Genomic DNA, 16,332 nt, shown 5'->3' with positions numbered 1-16,332 from the left:
TTAAACTGGCAGCTGGCTCTGAATTGAGGAATGAGTGAGCTTTCCTTCGCAGCAGCCGCAGCTATCAATCTTCACCCAATTTCACTCCAAATTTCCTCTGAGTATCTTAAGAAAGAATATACTATATTGCCGTCATTAAATAAGAAACACCTGAGGTGAATGCTCTCTGGACACACACACACACACTCTTTTTTGAGTTTGAAAAACATATGTGTGTGTCTTGACTTACCGCTTGATGTGCAATCTGTACAGTACATTGCCTCACACAAAATATCTTTCAGAACTAATTAAATGACTTGTTTTCAGCTTTTGCTTTCGAGTCACAGTTGACAGATATTTAATGTTTTTCCAAGTCTATGGATTTTCACTGTGATTGGAAAATTCTCCACCCTCTGCAAAACAAGTCGCAATAAATCTGCATCACGATTGTAAATGTTGAGTTGAAACTGAACTCTAGAGTTCGGATCAAGACTAAGAAAATGTACAATTTTGAAAATGGCTTAAAGGATTGTGTCAATTCAAGCTAAGTCTATCAGTTCGAGATAAGATTACCACACAGCAGAATTGATTGGTTATGCAACACTATGAGGAACTTCAATATCTGTTATTCATGCATTTCATATCATGGTTTTATGTTTTTATTTTCCACCTTTTTATTTTTGAAATGTTTTCCTCCTTGTGTCTTGTCTGATCCTACTTCCTGTGTTTGCCTTCTTGTCGTTAGTTCCCCTGGTGTGTCTGATTGTGTTCACCTGTTGCCCTTGTGTTTCTGCCTCCCCTGCCCAGCTGTGTCTTGTCCTGTGATTACCCTTCTGTGTATTTAGTCTTGTCTTCCCCTGTGCTCCATGTCTGTTCGTCTCTCCTCGTCTATGTTACCTGCCTGTCTCTTGATGTCCATGCTCTTGTCCATGCTACCTGTCACGCTCCATGCTTGTTCCTGAGGTTTTCTGTCCTGATCCTTCCTCGTACTCCCCGGGTTTTGGTAATGTTAAGTTGTTCCTTGTTTTCTGTTGTCATCAGCTTTGGGAAATAAAGCTCGCTTTTTGTTACCTAACCTTTTAGTCCTCTTACTGCATTTGGGTCCTATTTTTCCCCACCCCTGACATTTCACCAGAAAAATCTGCACCGTTTTAAAGAATAGAGTTCATCAAAGTTACAACAATATCTGCGTGTTGGTGTTGGTGGCAAAAAACTTCATATTTAAATGGGGTGAGTGTGAAAGAATCAGGATGACCAATCATACACCAACATAACACAATAAAATGAAAGAAAGGCTTACAAATGTTTATTATGAATTCAATTAAAAATATTATTGAATATACTATCGTGAAATGTAATCACAATTAAATGTTATGTTGCAGAACAATACCACTGAATTTAACACATGGACTCTACTAATAAAATATGTCGAATTTTCTTTTTCTGTCAATCATTTCAACTTGAATTTCAATAATTCAATAAGGTTGGTCAAACTGCAATATTGAAATTAAAACTTCAACATCAGATTAATCAAGCCAGATTGGATTTTTTTTCCAAATGTAACATCACTTCCTGAAAATATAATAAGGGGAATTCAAACCACATTTTTTATAAATGGTTAATTTCAGGACTAGGTCATTTTCAGTTTTTCAAACTTCCATCTAAAACCCTCATTGTTGAATTTAAATAGTGATTTGCTAAATTGAGCCACACTTCCTACATTAATGATCATGGATGTCCAAATATCCTTCCTTGGCAAACAATAATTGGCCGTACAAACATTGTACATCCTGACATGATGCTTATGTGGCTGTAGAGGTTTTTCTTCACAACACCAGTAGCACTGGAATGTCATCCAATGGTTAATTTTCACTACCCAGTGCTGAGGTTGGAGTGATAGGGCTTCTGGCAAAAATTCAACCAGCATTGCGAAGCTGATCTCCAGAGATCAGAGTCAGTGTTCCACGTCCAGACACAGACAGATGGGCATGCAGCTCAGATAGATAAGACAGCTTTGGTCCTTTCCCCCTGCTGGCTGTATAATGAGGTCTGCAAGAGTACTGTAACTAGAGACCTCTCTTTAAAGATTCAGATTTAAGTTTAGATAAAAAAGGAGCTTCATTCTGTCACATCACAGCCACACCATATACCTCTCTCTCTCTCCAAGCACAAGACAGTTTAAATCCCAATTATGGCTCCATGCAATCTGACCGTCATGCTAGAGATTGCAGAGATATCTGCAAAACAGGGAAGCCACCGTTGACAGCTGACATACTGCAGTGTGCAAGACTTTGCATTTCAAATATATTCACTGTAGTAGTCATAGTTACAGGTTAGGTTTTCATGACGCTGTATATACTAATATATCTGGTTAAATGAAGATCCAGTGACAGGTTACTGCTTTAAATCTACCAGTGCGTCCCAGATTTAAATTATTCTCAGTGCTGTAGAAATAAATGAGTCGCTCTGCAGGCGGATTTCTCACTGCAGAAGTTTCTCTGTTGAGCCTTTCATATTTTCTGACGTTAAAGGCTGTTTTGAAAACATTGGAGAAAGAAATATTACTATTGTGATAACATCATCCAATCCCTCCATGCAGCATACAGTGCTTACTTAAAACGTAATTAACGTTTTCTTTTAGGCTTTGCTGCATTTTCAATACAAAACCGTACACTGCACATGCCTTCCAGATGTTTAATAAAGGAAGCTACATTTTTCATTTGAACTGATTTACTTGTTTGAATTATTAATGCTCTAATTTGTCTGCCTTTCTATTGTTGTCACGGGTTGTAAAGCAAAAAGGCGTTAAAGTAACTGTGAGTAAGAATTGCCAGGCAGAGTATAACCAAATGAGAAACTAAGAAGAGTGTAAAGAAGACAACAACATCCTTGATGATGACGTGCCATGACATTATCACCACAACATGAAGGAAGCACTTGTTTCCGGGACTGACTTTTGTAGACGTTTAGTTTAATAAAGAAAACATCTGTCATGTGTGAGAGGTAAAAACAGTAAAGGCTTGTTTTCAGCTTTGAAGCTCAAACACACCCTGAGAGATTGAGGGCGGGTCGTCAAATGCTCCATGAATTATTAATACACCTTGTAAACAACCATTCATATCCACAGCTGACAAACACCATCTTTCTCTCTGTACATACAGTGCTGAAGTTTTTGTAGGTGCAGGAGTCCCCTCTGAACCTGCACTCCAGCAGCATGTCCTCCAGCTGGTGGCTGAGACGTCCCATCATCTCTGTGGTGTTGGTGCTGAAAGCAGGGGGCGGGGTGTAGTTTTTGAAGTCCAACAGGTTCAGGAGACCCTGTATGTGGCTGTCTCTGAGCAGGGACACGCTCTGCTCCACCACTGTGTGATTGGGGTACATCAGGTCCATCCAGTAGCCGCTGTGGTACAGGTCATCCTTGGTCAGAGCGGACATGCGGAACATGTTCTTGTTGCAGAAAGTAACAGCTGGGAAGGACATGTTGTGAGCCCATACCATGTAGATCTTGGTGATGGCAGGGTAGGACATCAGGTAGAGGATCCGATTCCAGGACAAGGTGCACAGCAGACTGATACAAAGGAAGAAGGCCATGATCCAGATGACTCGCTGCAGTTTCGACTTGTCCGGAAAGAAGATAAACTTCAAACCATGAACTTTGGTCCTCATTATGAAATCCACAGTGATCTCTTTCAGTGTTGGTTTAAGTGATCTGGACTTCTTTTGGACAGGAGTCTCTTGGGCATCACTTTCTTTAAGCGGTGGTGCCATGGCGACTGTTTCGGATATTGGTGCTTTAACCATAATTGCTTCTGTTAAGGTGGACGCTCCTTTACTAATTGCTGTTTCTTAGATTCCAACCCTACACATGTCTAATTCACACACAACCATCTCCAGGTTTAACCATCACGATTTCCAGGTAGCAGCGACTGGAGTCCTGATGTGAAGCTGTCCCACTGTTCACGCTTGACAATGATTTGGCGAAAACAAAGGAACTGAGCTCCTTTGGGAGGTACAATTCATTTATATAATGATTCCTTTAGCTGAATCAGTCCATTAATAACAAAACATCATGCGTAGCCATCATCAAGAGATAAATGAACGTAATAATGGCAGATGTTAGCGACGGCTTCACTCCCAGAGGCAATCACTTTGAAAATCCGGAGAGGCTTACCCCTGTTGCTCTGATCTTTTACTCCTCCATCTCCCTCTCCAGTGCTAGACAATACTTGCAGATTCCGGTGGTTTCTCTCTTTGTGCCGTAGCTGCCCAGAACCCAACTCCTCCCTTTTTACACAGATTGAAGATATGCTTCTGAGACTGTTGACTTGCAGCCTGCAGAAGGGAGTATAACGCTTGTTGCCCCCCTACACACTCTCTCTAGAGTCGAATGGAGAATGAGGTGGAGCCAGTGAATTAAATTGTTTTCCTCCGGTGATGAAGTAGACCTCCGATTGTGTCGAGAGGCGGGGGAGGTATCAATCAAAGTACAAATAATTGTTATAAAGAAACTCTCAAACTGAAAAATATTGGAGAATCTTCAGCTCGCTCTTGGCTCAATACATCTATATAATTGATAACTGACGGGAGCCCGCTAGTTGGATGAAAAATCCCCTTAAAAATGTTTAAGAAAAATCCAGTATGGCACATCTCCTCGATCCTCTTTTCTGCCAGTTTCAAATATAATTTCACAAATGCAATGTAATGAGCGCTGACATGCCGCAGCATGCAGATGTGACTCTGGCTATATCAAAGTTGATTTGCTCCATTTATGTGAGACTATTAAAGTATTCTGTTTGGCAGAAGGGTCACATTCGCACTGACACTATTTTCCATTATGTTAGCTGGAATCTTTTCATTTTATAATGTGACTGTTGGCTAAGCAAACTGATCACAGCTGTGGTGATCAAATACACATTCTGAAAAGGGAAACATGGAGACAATGTTGGATAACTGTGTGTAATTGAGGTAAAGGTTCCCCATTTTAAAGCCACAAAGCACGCTTTTACATTTCTAATTTATCTGTGGTGGCAGTTTTAATTTACATAGAGTAAATGGTCTGAGTAAATGATTATGTGTCAATTCCCTTTTACACAGAAAAGAGGCTTATGATTATTGAACGTGTAAATTAACTTAATATAACAAACAGAGAAAAGGGTTTGGCTAATAACTCTTAAAGGTGACATGTCATGCTTTTCCGGTTATTGCCCGTCCCCTTGTGTGTTATGAAGGTTTTTATGCATGTAAACGGTCTGCAGAGTCAAAACCCTCAAAGTACACCATGTAGGGAGTAAAACTCTAACACAGAAAATACCTCCCCAAAACGCCTCGTTGGAGATACGTCACTGTCCATTTGATTCTTCCGGGGACATCATGATGTCATGTCGTCCCCGGAATGAAATGGACCAATCCGTGGAGCCGTTACGTTACGTCCGCGGAGCCGTTACGTTAAGCCCCCGCTGATTGGTCCAAATTGACCAATCCACGGACTTCCTCACACACTCAGTGCAGGCAGCTCTGCTGATCTCTCCTCCCTGGCTGCAGGCTGATAACAGGCAGTTGGGATCGCGGCGAAATTCTCTCTGCAGACCCATTCTCACAGCGTTTATCAACCTTTTTCTTACTCAATATCAAGCCACACTTATTGTTTTTACTTCGGCTGTGACTTTGTGTGTGCTCAGGGTGAGTTTGGCTGTGTTTCGCTAAACAAGGAAATCACACCTCCACGGAGCTCAGCGGAATTCACAACGTCCCGACTGGTCCCGACCAATCGGAGCACACTGGGCTCACAGGGAGGGGGGGGGGAGCAAGAGCTGCAGCGAGCCGTTTAGTGGAGAGAGTGAATACACACACTTTACAGAGATGCTGTATGCGAAACCAATGTGAGTTTGGAAAATTGCACAGTATAAATCTATTCTAGTAGACCTCAACAATGGAATTATGATCAGTGGAAATGGCCATGACATGTGACCTTTAACATTATCAAAACCATTCTATCATTAAGTGCGGAGGATGCCTATTTTATTCTAAGGATCAAAAAGTTAACCTATGGGAGTCTTTTATTCCTACCAGCACATTTGTTAATGAACTAAATTCAATAAAATGATTGCGGTATTTCATAACATTTGAATTTATCTGCAGCCAATTTAATAAAAGACTAAATAATTTAATTATAACAAAGAGAGAATCATGCAGAACAGTTTTGTCTGTGTTCAAAAGTTGTTCGATAACATTAATGAATGTCTGGATACAGAAAATAAAGAGAAGCCTCATTAACAGCACCGTATTGGTCCCTGCTATCTTTCAGGGCTTTATGGTAAAAAAAAAGAAAAACATCGAAATTAATTGCAGGGGTCCAGCTTCCCTAACAGCTATTGGATTTCATATTTGCATAACACCTAATTTGTTCTTACTGGAATGCAACACAACTGCTTGACATTGCTTTCTCTTTAGCCTTATGTTCAAAACTTTTTCTTTTTAGAAACAACCAGATGGGCTGTGTTTAATTGTACTATTAAAGATTCTCTTTATGTTTGGGAAAGATCCATTCAAAGTAAACAAAACGCTGTATTTTGAGTGTAGATAACTATGTCAGACCCAATAACAAAGCAAAACAAAGAAGAGAAAGATACTAAGGCTTCATGAGCGCTCCGCCAGTAACTAACTACAACAATAAAACCTTATCAGAGTTAAAGCTGACTGCCTGGTTTCTCCACCTATTGACCAGCTGCATGGACTTCCTTTATTCTTGGTTTCTTTGGAAAAATATCAATAGATATGAGGTGCTATTCATTTAATTACTCAAGCTCCGTTTTCCTATAAAAGCCAATGAAATGTCCTTCGTCAGCAGTTTGAACCACAGCGCAGTTTCATTACTCCCAGCTGCAGAGGTTAGACAGGCAATGCATGACAATCATCATTACTCTGTTTAATGTGCTTCCTGCAGATTTCCAACAATCAGCTTTACGTTTTTCTATCACCTAATATGCATTATTGATTAGACGCTGTACTAAATTTGCATTTTAAACATTTACATTGTAGACCAGGGGTGGGGAACCTTTTTCCTCTCAAGGGCCATTTCAATTTTTACAACATCCTCCGAGGGCCGTACAAATTATTGACCTCTGCTTAAAAATACTAAAATCACAGCCCATTCATTTCGCCTTTCTTTCATGCTGTGCAAAGAAAAAGCAACCTCTTAATCCAGATATTTTCCATGACTCGCGTATGCATGCACGTGCACGGTTGTGGCATGACCACCAAAACAGAAAGATATTGGACACAAGATGTGTGCAAATGTATTTAGTTTCCTATCCATGTGGACGTGATTTAAATGGGGGGGGGGGTTAAAAGCATCAATCCATGTGGACATTATTTAAATGGGGGGGGGGGGGGGTTAAAAGCATCAATCTGGTGCACTTTGAGAGCAACATTAGGAGATCTATGGATACATCTCTCAACACATATGAAACAGAACTGGAAGCAGATTTTCTTTTTCTTTATGGATATTTTACAAATCACTCCCCTTTCAAACTGTATTCTTGTTTATTAATAACAACTTTTTTTTACTGTCATATAATATATTTTATACCCGTTTACTTTATTCTCTTATTTTTTTATAACTATAATGATCATATAAAGATGTGCCTTTACCTCACTGGTTTTAGAAAAAGCTTCTTATATTCGTTAGCAGAGCTAGCTAACCAGATGCTAATAACAATAAAGTTATTGACTGTATGATCAGTATGACAGATGAACAGATCGCCACCGGGCCTTCAACTAAAGACACAGCCACGCAAAAACTGCGGCATGTGTACGGCTCCTTATGGGTACTGCTTGCAAGTGCCGGAGCGACGTTCTGGTGCTCTCCGTCAGAACTGCACCCCTGTCAGACGAGACATATACCACGTGATGACACATTAGGCTCGTATTGTGTTCAAGGACCCTGACCTTGGCCAGGAAAAACAGGCACTCGCTTTGTTTAATTTGTTTGCGGTCTAGATTTCTTTAATTTTTTTCTTTTTTGCGTGTGTTTATAAATTACCTTGAGGGCCACACCAAATGGTCTCGCGGGCCGTATACGGCCCGGGGGCCGGAGGTTCCCCACCCCTGTTGTAGACCTTTGAAAACCTGTTAATGATCTTCGCAGTACTGTTTATCCTTCTATATTTGAGTTGTCTTCTTTCTGTACTTCTTTTTATGCAACAAAGATTTCCTCTATTCTGGACTATTGGGGATGTTTTAAAGGTCCCATGTCATGGCCATTTCTACTGATCATATTTCTATTGTTGAGGTCTACTAGAATAGATTTAAATTGTGCAATTTTCCAAACTCACATTGGTTTCTCATACAGCATCTCTGTAAAGTATGTGTATTCACTCTCTGTCCTAAACGGCTTGTTGGAGCTCCTGCCCCCCCTTCCCTGTGAGCCCAGTGTGCTCTGATAGGTCGGGACGTTGCGAGGCTAGCTACTGCTCGCCGCTGCAATCTGCTGCGAGGAGCGGACAAGTTTCCGGGTCGGCGATACTTCGAGAACAAGCGAAACTCACCCTGAGCAGACACAAATACTCACAGCCGAAGTAAAAACAATAAGTGTGGCTTGATATTGAGTAAGAAAAAGGTTTATAACGCTGTGAGAATGGGTCTGCGGAGAGCATTTCTCCGCGATCCCAACTCGTCTATTACCAGCGTTCAGGGAGCTCTATGCAAGTCAATGGGGACTCCCTGTTAGTTAGCAAAGGGATCCTGGTGTGTGAGGTGCTCCGCGGATTGGTCCGTTTGGGCCAATCCGGTCATTTGTTGTTGATTTGGGTGTTCACACGTCACAGAACCCAGGAAGCAAACAATGGAAAATGAGAAATCTCCAACGAGGCGTTTTGGGGCAGCGTAGACAGGTCTTTTCTGTGTTAGAGTTTTACTCCCTACAGGGTGTACTTTGAGGGTTTTTGACTCTGCAGACCGTTTACATGCATGAAGACCTTCATAACACAAGGGGACGGGTAATAACAGGAAAAGCAAGACAGATCCAGCTCACTCTCTCCTGCCGGACCCTTTTTATTACGCTGCTCAGAGACACATAAACATTTGTAAACTCCTCACACATTATTGTAATCTGTATTCTTTAGTCAACCAGTCGTCATTATCCATGTGCAGAGCTTTGCACTGGTATAACTTCATTTATTAATCAATCCTTGGACTGCTTCCCTCTTATTTATGTCACGTAAACAGTGCTGCACTCCCAGGGCTTCATCACTCCTCCATCCCCTGAGTCCATGCAGGATTTGATGAAAAAGCTTTCTGCTCCTCTGTCCCCTCAACCTGAACAAGATACAGCCAGAACTGGAAAGTCCAGAATGATTCTCCTGGGGGATCATTTACCACTTTTCAGAAAACTGAAGACAGCATCTGTGAGGGTTCACTTTGGCATTTTACCACTTCTCATGTTGATGGTGTGTGTAAGAATTACCTGTCTGTAACTTGGTGAAGTATTGCTGTTTTTTTTGTTGAGAATGAATGGGAAAAATGTACATTTTGATAATCAAAAAAGGTTTTTAGTCATCCTCTCAACAAGAATACCCAACATTCTCAAGTTTTAGCATCAATTATAAGGATTTCCAGCTTTTTTGTCTTAAAGGTCCCCTATTATACTGTTTTTCATCAATATATTATAGGTCTCAGATATATACAAAACATTTCTCTGAAGTGTTTGGCTCCAAATACCAAACAGATCATTGTAGCATCCCGTAAACCTCTCTGATTCTCTGTCTGTTACTTTAGATGAAAATAAGGGGGGGTTACCTTGGTTGGTGATTGGCCAAAGCCAAAAAAATCGTTATGACATCATAAAGTGGTCAAAATCTGATCAGGTCATTTTCAGACAGGTTTTTATGTAAATGGCTCAGGACAAAAAGTGAGCGAATCTTTCTTCCTAAAATGTTCAGAATCTCATTACACAGAGGGGACACATGTTGATGTATGAAAGACATGAACAAGTGGATTTTGCATAATAGGTGACCTTTAAACCTGCTGTACCTGTACCTGTGTGTAGCCAAAACAAGCTGCAAACACAACACTGACATACTGTATATCCACCTCTCAGGTTGATGGCAAACTTCTAAGCAATATGTGTTGAGTGTCACAATCTGAGTGAGCCACAATCTGTTTTATGCTGCAAGTAGTTGCTTATTTACATTTATTTGTCATGCTGCTGCAACGCAAACATTTCCCAAATTGGGATCAATAAAGTACTATCTTATCTCATCTTATGTCAAATAGACACAGTTGACACACTTTAGTGAGTGATGTGAGCTGCTTTGCATCCACAATCGGAGACATCATGTATGCACAGCTTTAGACTTGCCACTTGGGGCATGTAGAAAGTAAAGTGACTGCAACACATTAGATCGATCTACTTAATGAATATAGGATCATTGAAATAAATACAGTTTACAGTTCCTTAAAATAAATAAAATTAACAATTAAAGCTTAAATAAATAAAGCTGATTTGTTGGATATTAAGGAAATATTCCACATCTATTGCAGCAAAGTTTTCAACCATTGAGTAATTTCACAACTCGGCTACCTTGAATTTCTAGACCATACAAATCAAGTCCAGAGAAAAACCTAGAAGTCCTCTGTAGGAATGTGATTTAGGACCAAAGAAATTTAAATCTGTTACAGAAGAGAGACGGTTAGATCCAAAACACTTGCAATCAGGGATGTCACTGTGCTGAACGGCAGCTTCTTTAGCAGAGGGAGACATCTTGTGGCCTGCCTCTAAATGAAACTAACCTCATTGAAAAGCAAGCGGCAGCCACTTTGTATTCTGCACGAGTATTGCCAGGGAAGCAAAAATGGATTTTAGCTAAGAGGGGCTTATACTTTGAAATACCTCATATAAATTCATCAAAAAGGGGGAAACATTGGCATTTCCTTGGTAAGAAAAAAAAGGGGGAGAGTATACTGTATTTAACATAAATCTTATTGTGCAAAAGACTATTTGCTTTGCATCCACAATCGGAGACATCATGTATGCAACGCTTTAGACTTGCCACTTGGGGCAGTGCAACAAGCTTTTACCACAACACTGACTTACAGTATAATGAGATAATACTTTAAGTTAGTAGAGAATGTGTTGGCAAACAGTTGTATTCAAACATCTAGCAATATCAGCAGCAGTATCAATGATTTTCTTGGTAAAGAGAAAGGAATAATGCAGTGGAGTGTCTAGCTTTGTTTCCAATATGTCTGTATTTACTCCTGGCTTGTGTTACTGCAATTAAAACATGACTGTACAGTATTTCTAATCTAATCAATGAAACAACAAAGCTTACCTATCTGATGTAACACTCTGCAATGGTGTGTCTGCCCTGAACTGCAGTGCTTTAGAAATATTCATAACGTGGCTTACACTTGTGTGTGACTTACTTTGAAGCTGTCTTTATTTGTAAAATCCATTTACAAAATCTTTAATTTAATTAAAATAACCCCTCTAAGAGAGCACTGCAATCACTGAAGACTACAAAGCGCTCCAGGCTGAGTCAAATTATTTTCTTGAGTCTGTAAAATCGTTATCCTCCTTATGAAAACACATTTCTGCTGCTCCCACATTTCTATTGTTATCTTTCTGAGGATGCAGAGACATGTCATATTTGTCTCAGTATTCAAGCATGTAATTAGAGAATCATGGTGTGATACAATTTGCCAAATGAGAAGCCGATTGCCATTTGATGGAAAAGTAGAACTATTTAAAAGATAACTATCCCTCAGATATGTACATTTACTGTCCAGCCTTGAGACCGACTCAGTGATCCCGGATACTGTCAGGGAATTACACGAACAATCCTCTTTCATGTCAAAGCCTGGCGGAACCCCAGAGGTCTCATTAGAGGAGGAGCAGAGTTTTGACTGAGAAGAAAGGAAGAGATCCTTCAAGGACTAGTGAGAATGAAACACCAAATGAAATCCTGGCAGCAATTATATTCACTTCAGATACACACACAGCTCGGACAGAGAAGAGGCAAGCACTAGAAAGTATAACAAAATCTAAATCCAGTATTATTGTCCAGATACTGTACAGCTACATTGATTAGTTTGTATTTCGATTGATAGAAAGCAAGTAAACATGCCAAAATCAATTGTGAACATTTTATTTATTCTTCTATGATAGAATGATGATGAACACAATATTCTGGGTGTTTCTGACTCTAAGACAGAACAAACAATCAGTTCATAATACTAGCTCTGGCACATGGACATTGTGATCAGCATTTCTCCACAATGATTAATTAAGAAATTAATTAAGAAAATAATTGAAAATGTACCTAATATATGAATGAATACAATCTTCTATCTTTCTAATTTAACTTAAAAAGCAGTTTTCTTCTATCTGTCAATCAAGGAATCTATCATTTACTTTACATTTCAGATCAACATAACCAATTCTTTATGTTTCTATTTAATGTAGAAAGTAAAGTGACTGCAACACATTAGATCGATCTACTTAATGAATATAGGATCATTGAAATACATACAGTTTACAGTTCCTTAAAATAAATACAATTAACAATTACAGCTTAAATAAATAAAGCTGATTTGTTGAATATTAAGGAAATATTCCACATCTATTGCAGCAAAGTTTTCAACCATTGAGTAGTTTCACAACTCGGCGACCTTGAATTTCTAAACCATACAAATCAAGTCCAGAGAAAAACCTAGAAGTCCTCTGTTAGAATGTGATTTAGGACCAAAGAAATGTAAATCGGTTACAGAAGAGAGACGGTTAGATCCAAAACACTTGCAATCAGGGATGTCACTGTGCTGAACGGCAGCTTCTTTAGCAGAGGGAGACATCTTGTGGCCTGCCTCTAAATGAAACTAACCTCATTGAAAAGCAAGCGGCAGCCACTTTGTATTCTGCAGGAGTATTGCCAGGGAAGCAAAAATGGATTTTAGCTAAGGGGGGCTTATACTTTGAAATACCTCATATAAAATTCATCAAAAAGGGGGAAACATTGGCATTTCCTTGGTAAGAAAAAAAAGGGGGAGAGTATACTGTATTTAACATAAATCTTATTGTGCAAAAGACTATTTGATCTTTTAGGTTCAGTAAGGGGAAATACAAGACTTCACCAGTAATTGTAAACATCTCTGACACAGCACATATACAGTAACCCCCCCCACCTCGGTAGACCAGGTGGAGAGCAGCTGCAGTCTGTATCAATAAAAAACAGATGCTGCCTGCTACACCTGCCATCTTGTTCCCCTGTTCCATTCCAGGCAGGATCAAACTAAAAAAACATACAGTAAGTGCACTGTCACTCAAGCTTCCAGTCACTTTCAGTCCCACTTTGATAAACTCACTCCTCATATTTCCTCCCCGGTACCTTCATTTGCAAGGAAAATCTCTTTTTTTAGTGCATGTTCACATCTTGTTTGCTCAGCCGGAGGCTTTTGGTATACTTTCCTGAATCCATTTTGCCCGCTTTACCCCCCAAAAGCTAAGCATCGTAAGCACTTGCCAGCTGCGGGAAAAACACCATAGAATAATAGCAATGCATTAAGACGTAGCCTTGTCTCAGGTGAACATATTAGGAATTCAAATCATATTCCTAAATATTCGCAAGGTTACACATTCACTCTGGCTCTTTCCAGCATTCAAAGAAATGTCATTACATCCTTTAAATGTAAAGGATTTCTTTTAAACTGAAATGTGTGTTACATCATTAATCCCAAAAAACAATTAGCTGTTGTTTCTATCAAACTGTCATGTCTGGCTTCCCCTGTACAGTGACTGGTGGTGTCAAGGGGGATCTCAGTTTACTTGAAAGAAGATAGCAATACAATACTTCAGGAGCATGACATTGTAACTATTGGCTCAGAGAGAAGGGTATAGATCACAGAGGCCATTAGTGGAAACAAAATATATATATGGGCAGGGAAGGTAATACAAGATCAAAAGGACATATGATATGAAACCATGAGTCATTCTAGCCCATAGTTCAATTTGAAAATATGAGTGTTAAAAGCACTAACACATGCTTTTGTTTGGAAATGACACTGTGCCAGAAGGCTGATAATCTACAACACAACATAATGGCACTATTGGTTTTGGACAGAGCCACTCGTGTCCAATGTCTCCACCTAACAAGCCAATTAACTTAAGAGGGTTCTGTCAACTGGCACCTCCAATGTCTGCCTCTGGTAGTATCTGCGCCCTGATGTGCAAGTCAGCAAAAAAGCGTCCCTGTGCTATGAATTCCTCACTATTCCTCTTCAGCGCCATTGATCGGACTGCCAATACTGCACTTAGAGTAACAGTGGCTCTGGCACTGGCCTTCACTGACACTGAGTAATGGAACAAACACATTAGGTATTTGCTATCTGGCCTGTCATCCTCACGCACCGCCTCAGATTTGTTTATTCTATTGTTTGAACTGTGGAGCTTTATTTTTTAGCTCCCTTACTTTTCATGCCCGAGGCAGCACTGTAATTCTCTGCTCCTTCGCACATATCTTCCCTTCATCTCTCCTAACGCTTCCAGGTGTGCATCCTGGCTCTGGCTTCATTTCAAAGCAGGCTGAATCACAATGATGGTGTCGGTCCTCTGCTGAGTCCCAGTCCCACTTCAATCTAAGCACAGCACCGCCTCCCTTTCCTTCAACTCCCCTCCTTTGCCTTTTGTTTCCACCTTGTCTTCGTAGCTCTCTCCTCCAACTCTATGTCTTACCCAACACGCCCCATCCGAGCCCTTTATCCATCTCTCTTGTTATAAGCTGCCACTGTCCCTTTTTCCTATCTTCAACACTGCCTATTTTCTTTCTAACACTCAATCCTTCCTACTGCCTCCTTTACTCACCTTTCTCTTTCCTTTGACCTCCAAAGCCTCTAGACTATACTGCAGTGGAAGTAAAGCTCCACATCCTGCTTCTGTTTCAGCAGCCCCTGAACAGATCCGCAACCACCACATACAGAGCCATAATTAAATATAATGATGTCAACACAATTTGATACCTCAACAGTAAGGTCAATTACACAACATGAGTTCAACACTTAAAGGATAAATGTGTTAGAATCAACTCTCCGCATTAGGCCCAAGCCAGCTAGAGCTCTGAGCTGGTGATCGATTGAGATGATATCACGCCAACTTCAGCATGAATCCTGCATATACACACTGACAGATGATTTATTTGGTCTTAGCAAATCTTGGAGGTCTAATCCACAGCAGTGTGATGGGATGTGTTGGGGGGGGGGGGCTGACACTTTTGAGTATTAATGAGGCAATCAATCACACACTAGCTCGGAGACGGTATGTACTGCAACAAGATGGCGGTGTGATAAAACCATTGATAATGAAATAAAGCTTCCACTAAAGAAAGTTGTTCTGCGAGCGGTATGTTGAGATCTGATATCGTCTTTAATGTGTTTAGTGATGCACGACAGTTTTTAAAAATAAAAAGTTGTATACTATGGAAGTGTTCAGTGTAATCTGAACAAAGCTTATTGCCATAGTTCACTTACGGATTGATTCATGGACATTCAAAGCTATCTTGCTGTATATATTTTTAGCACTGGGTAGAACATTTCTAGCATCTACCATCTGCCAGCCTTTAATATCTGCGACTCGTTCTCCTCCAGTGAATTACAGCATCCTCCCCCCCAAAAGATATTTCATTACTTTATGCAGAGGGAATAATTGCTCGTGGGGACCCTGATATTTCCTCTCCAAGATTTCTCAATACCACTGCACCTAAATCCAACTCATTAGTAGAAACATCTGCTCTTTCCTGTCACTGAAGACATGCTGTAGTTTCTTCAGCCAGTCTTTATTTGTGTGACTTTGATACAAATATACAGACATATCACAGTAAAACATAACAAATATTTAACTGAGATTGAAATATCATACAGGTAAGGGAGAGCAACAATAAAAGTATTCTAAGGGATTCAAATATGAAAAGTTCATATTCTATTTGTTTCAATGTTTTGCTGATTTAACGCCAAATCCAAATGCACAACACTCAAACGCTAAACTAAAAGGCATTTGAGTGATGTTATGCATATACTTCCTCCGTTTTTTTCCTAATTATCAGATGTTGTCTCGACCTTGCGTGAGTCATCTGGCAGTGATGTTCCTGAAGTATATAATGGGTAATCTCAATTCCATCACATATCATCTCCGGTGAGGGGGACTGCCTCTGAGCCTCCCACCGTAAGATCAGCCGGCCGAGGAAGGGAATTCAGGCAGCCCCATGAATATTTAATGAGTCCCCTCTATACATAGGCCCTCAGAGCATCTCCAGTTTCTGACATTTAGCTGAAATGTGTCCTTTCTACATTGGGATGTGAAAGAGCCAA

At 40.1% G+C, this 16,332-nt stretch overlaps 1 protein-coding gene across 5 annotated transcripts in view; it reads right to left on the bottom strand.

Moving 5' to 3' along the window:
• Nucleotides 1–16,332, bottom strand: part of asic1c (acid-sensing (proton-gated) ion channel 1c) — a 152,563-nt gene that overhangs the window by 12,451 nt on the left and 123,780 nt on the right. For 2 of the 5 annotated variants that reach the window (XM_034105145.2, XM_034105143.2), the window contains exon 1: nt 3,139–4,249. The exons of 1 other annotated variant lie outside the window; for it this stretch is intronic. In XM_034105145.2, coding sequence (XP_033961036.1) covers nt 3,139–3,780 — 642 coding nt within the window. In that variant the 5' untranslated portion in view covers nt 3,781–4,249. Of the gene's footprint in view, nt 1–3,138; nt 4,250–16,332 lie in introns of those variants that run through there. 2 more of the 5 variants (XM_034105141.2, XM_034105142.2) reach the window with 2 other exon arrangements.

This window comes from Pseudochaenichthys georgianus, chromosome 17 (assembly GCF_902827115.2).
Source record: "Pseudochaenichthys georgianus chromosome 17, fPseGeo1.2, whole genome shotgun sequence".
NCBI lineage: Eukaryota > Metazoa > Chordata > Actinopteri > Perciformes > Channichthyidae > Pseudochaenichthys > Pseudochaenichthys georgianus.
Note: the sequence above shows the minus strand (reverse complement) of the source record. Positions and strands in the feature narration are given on the sequence as shown.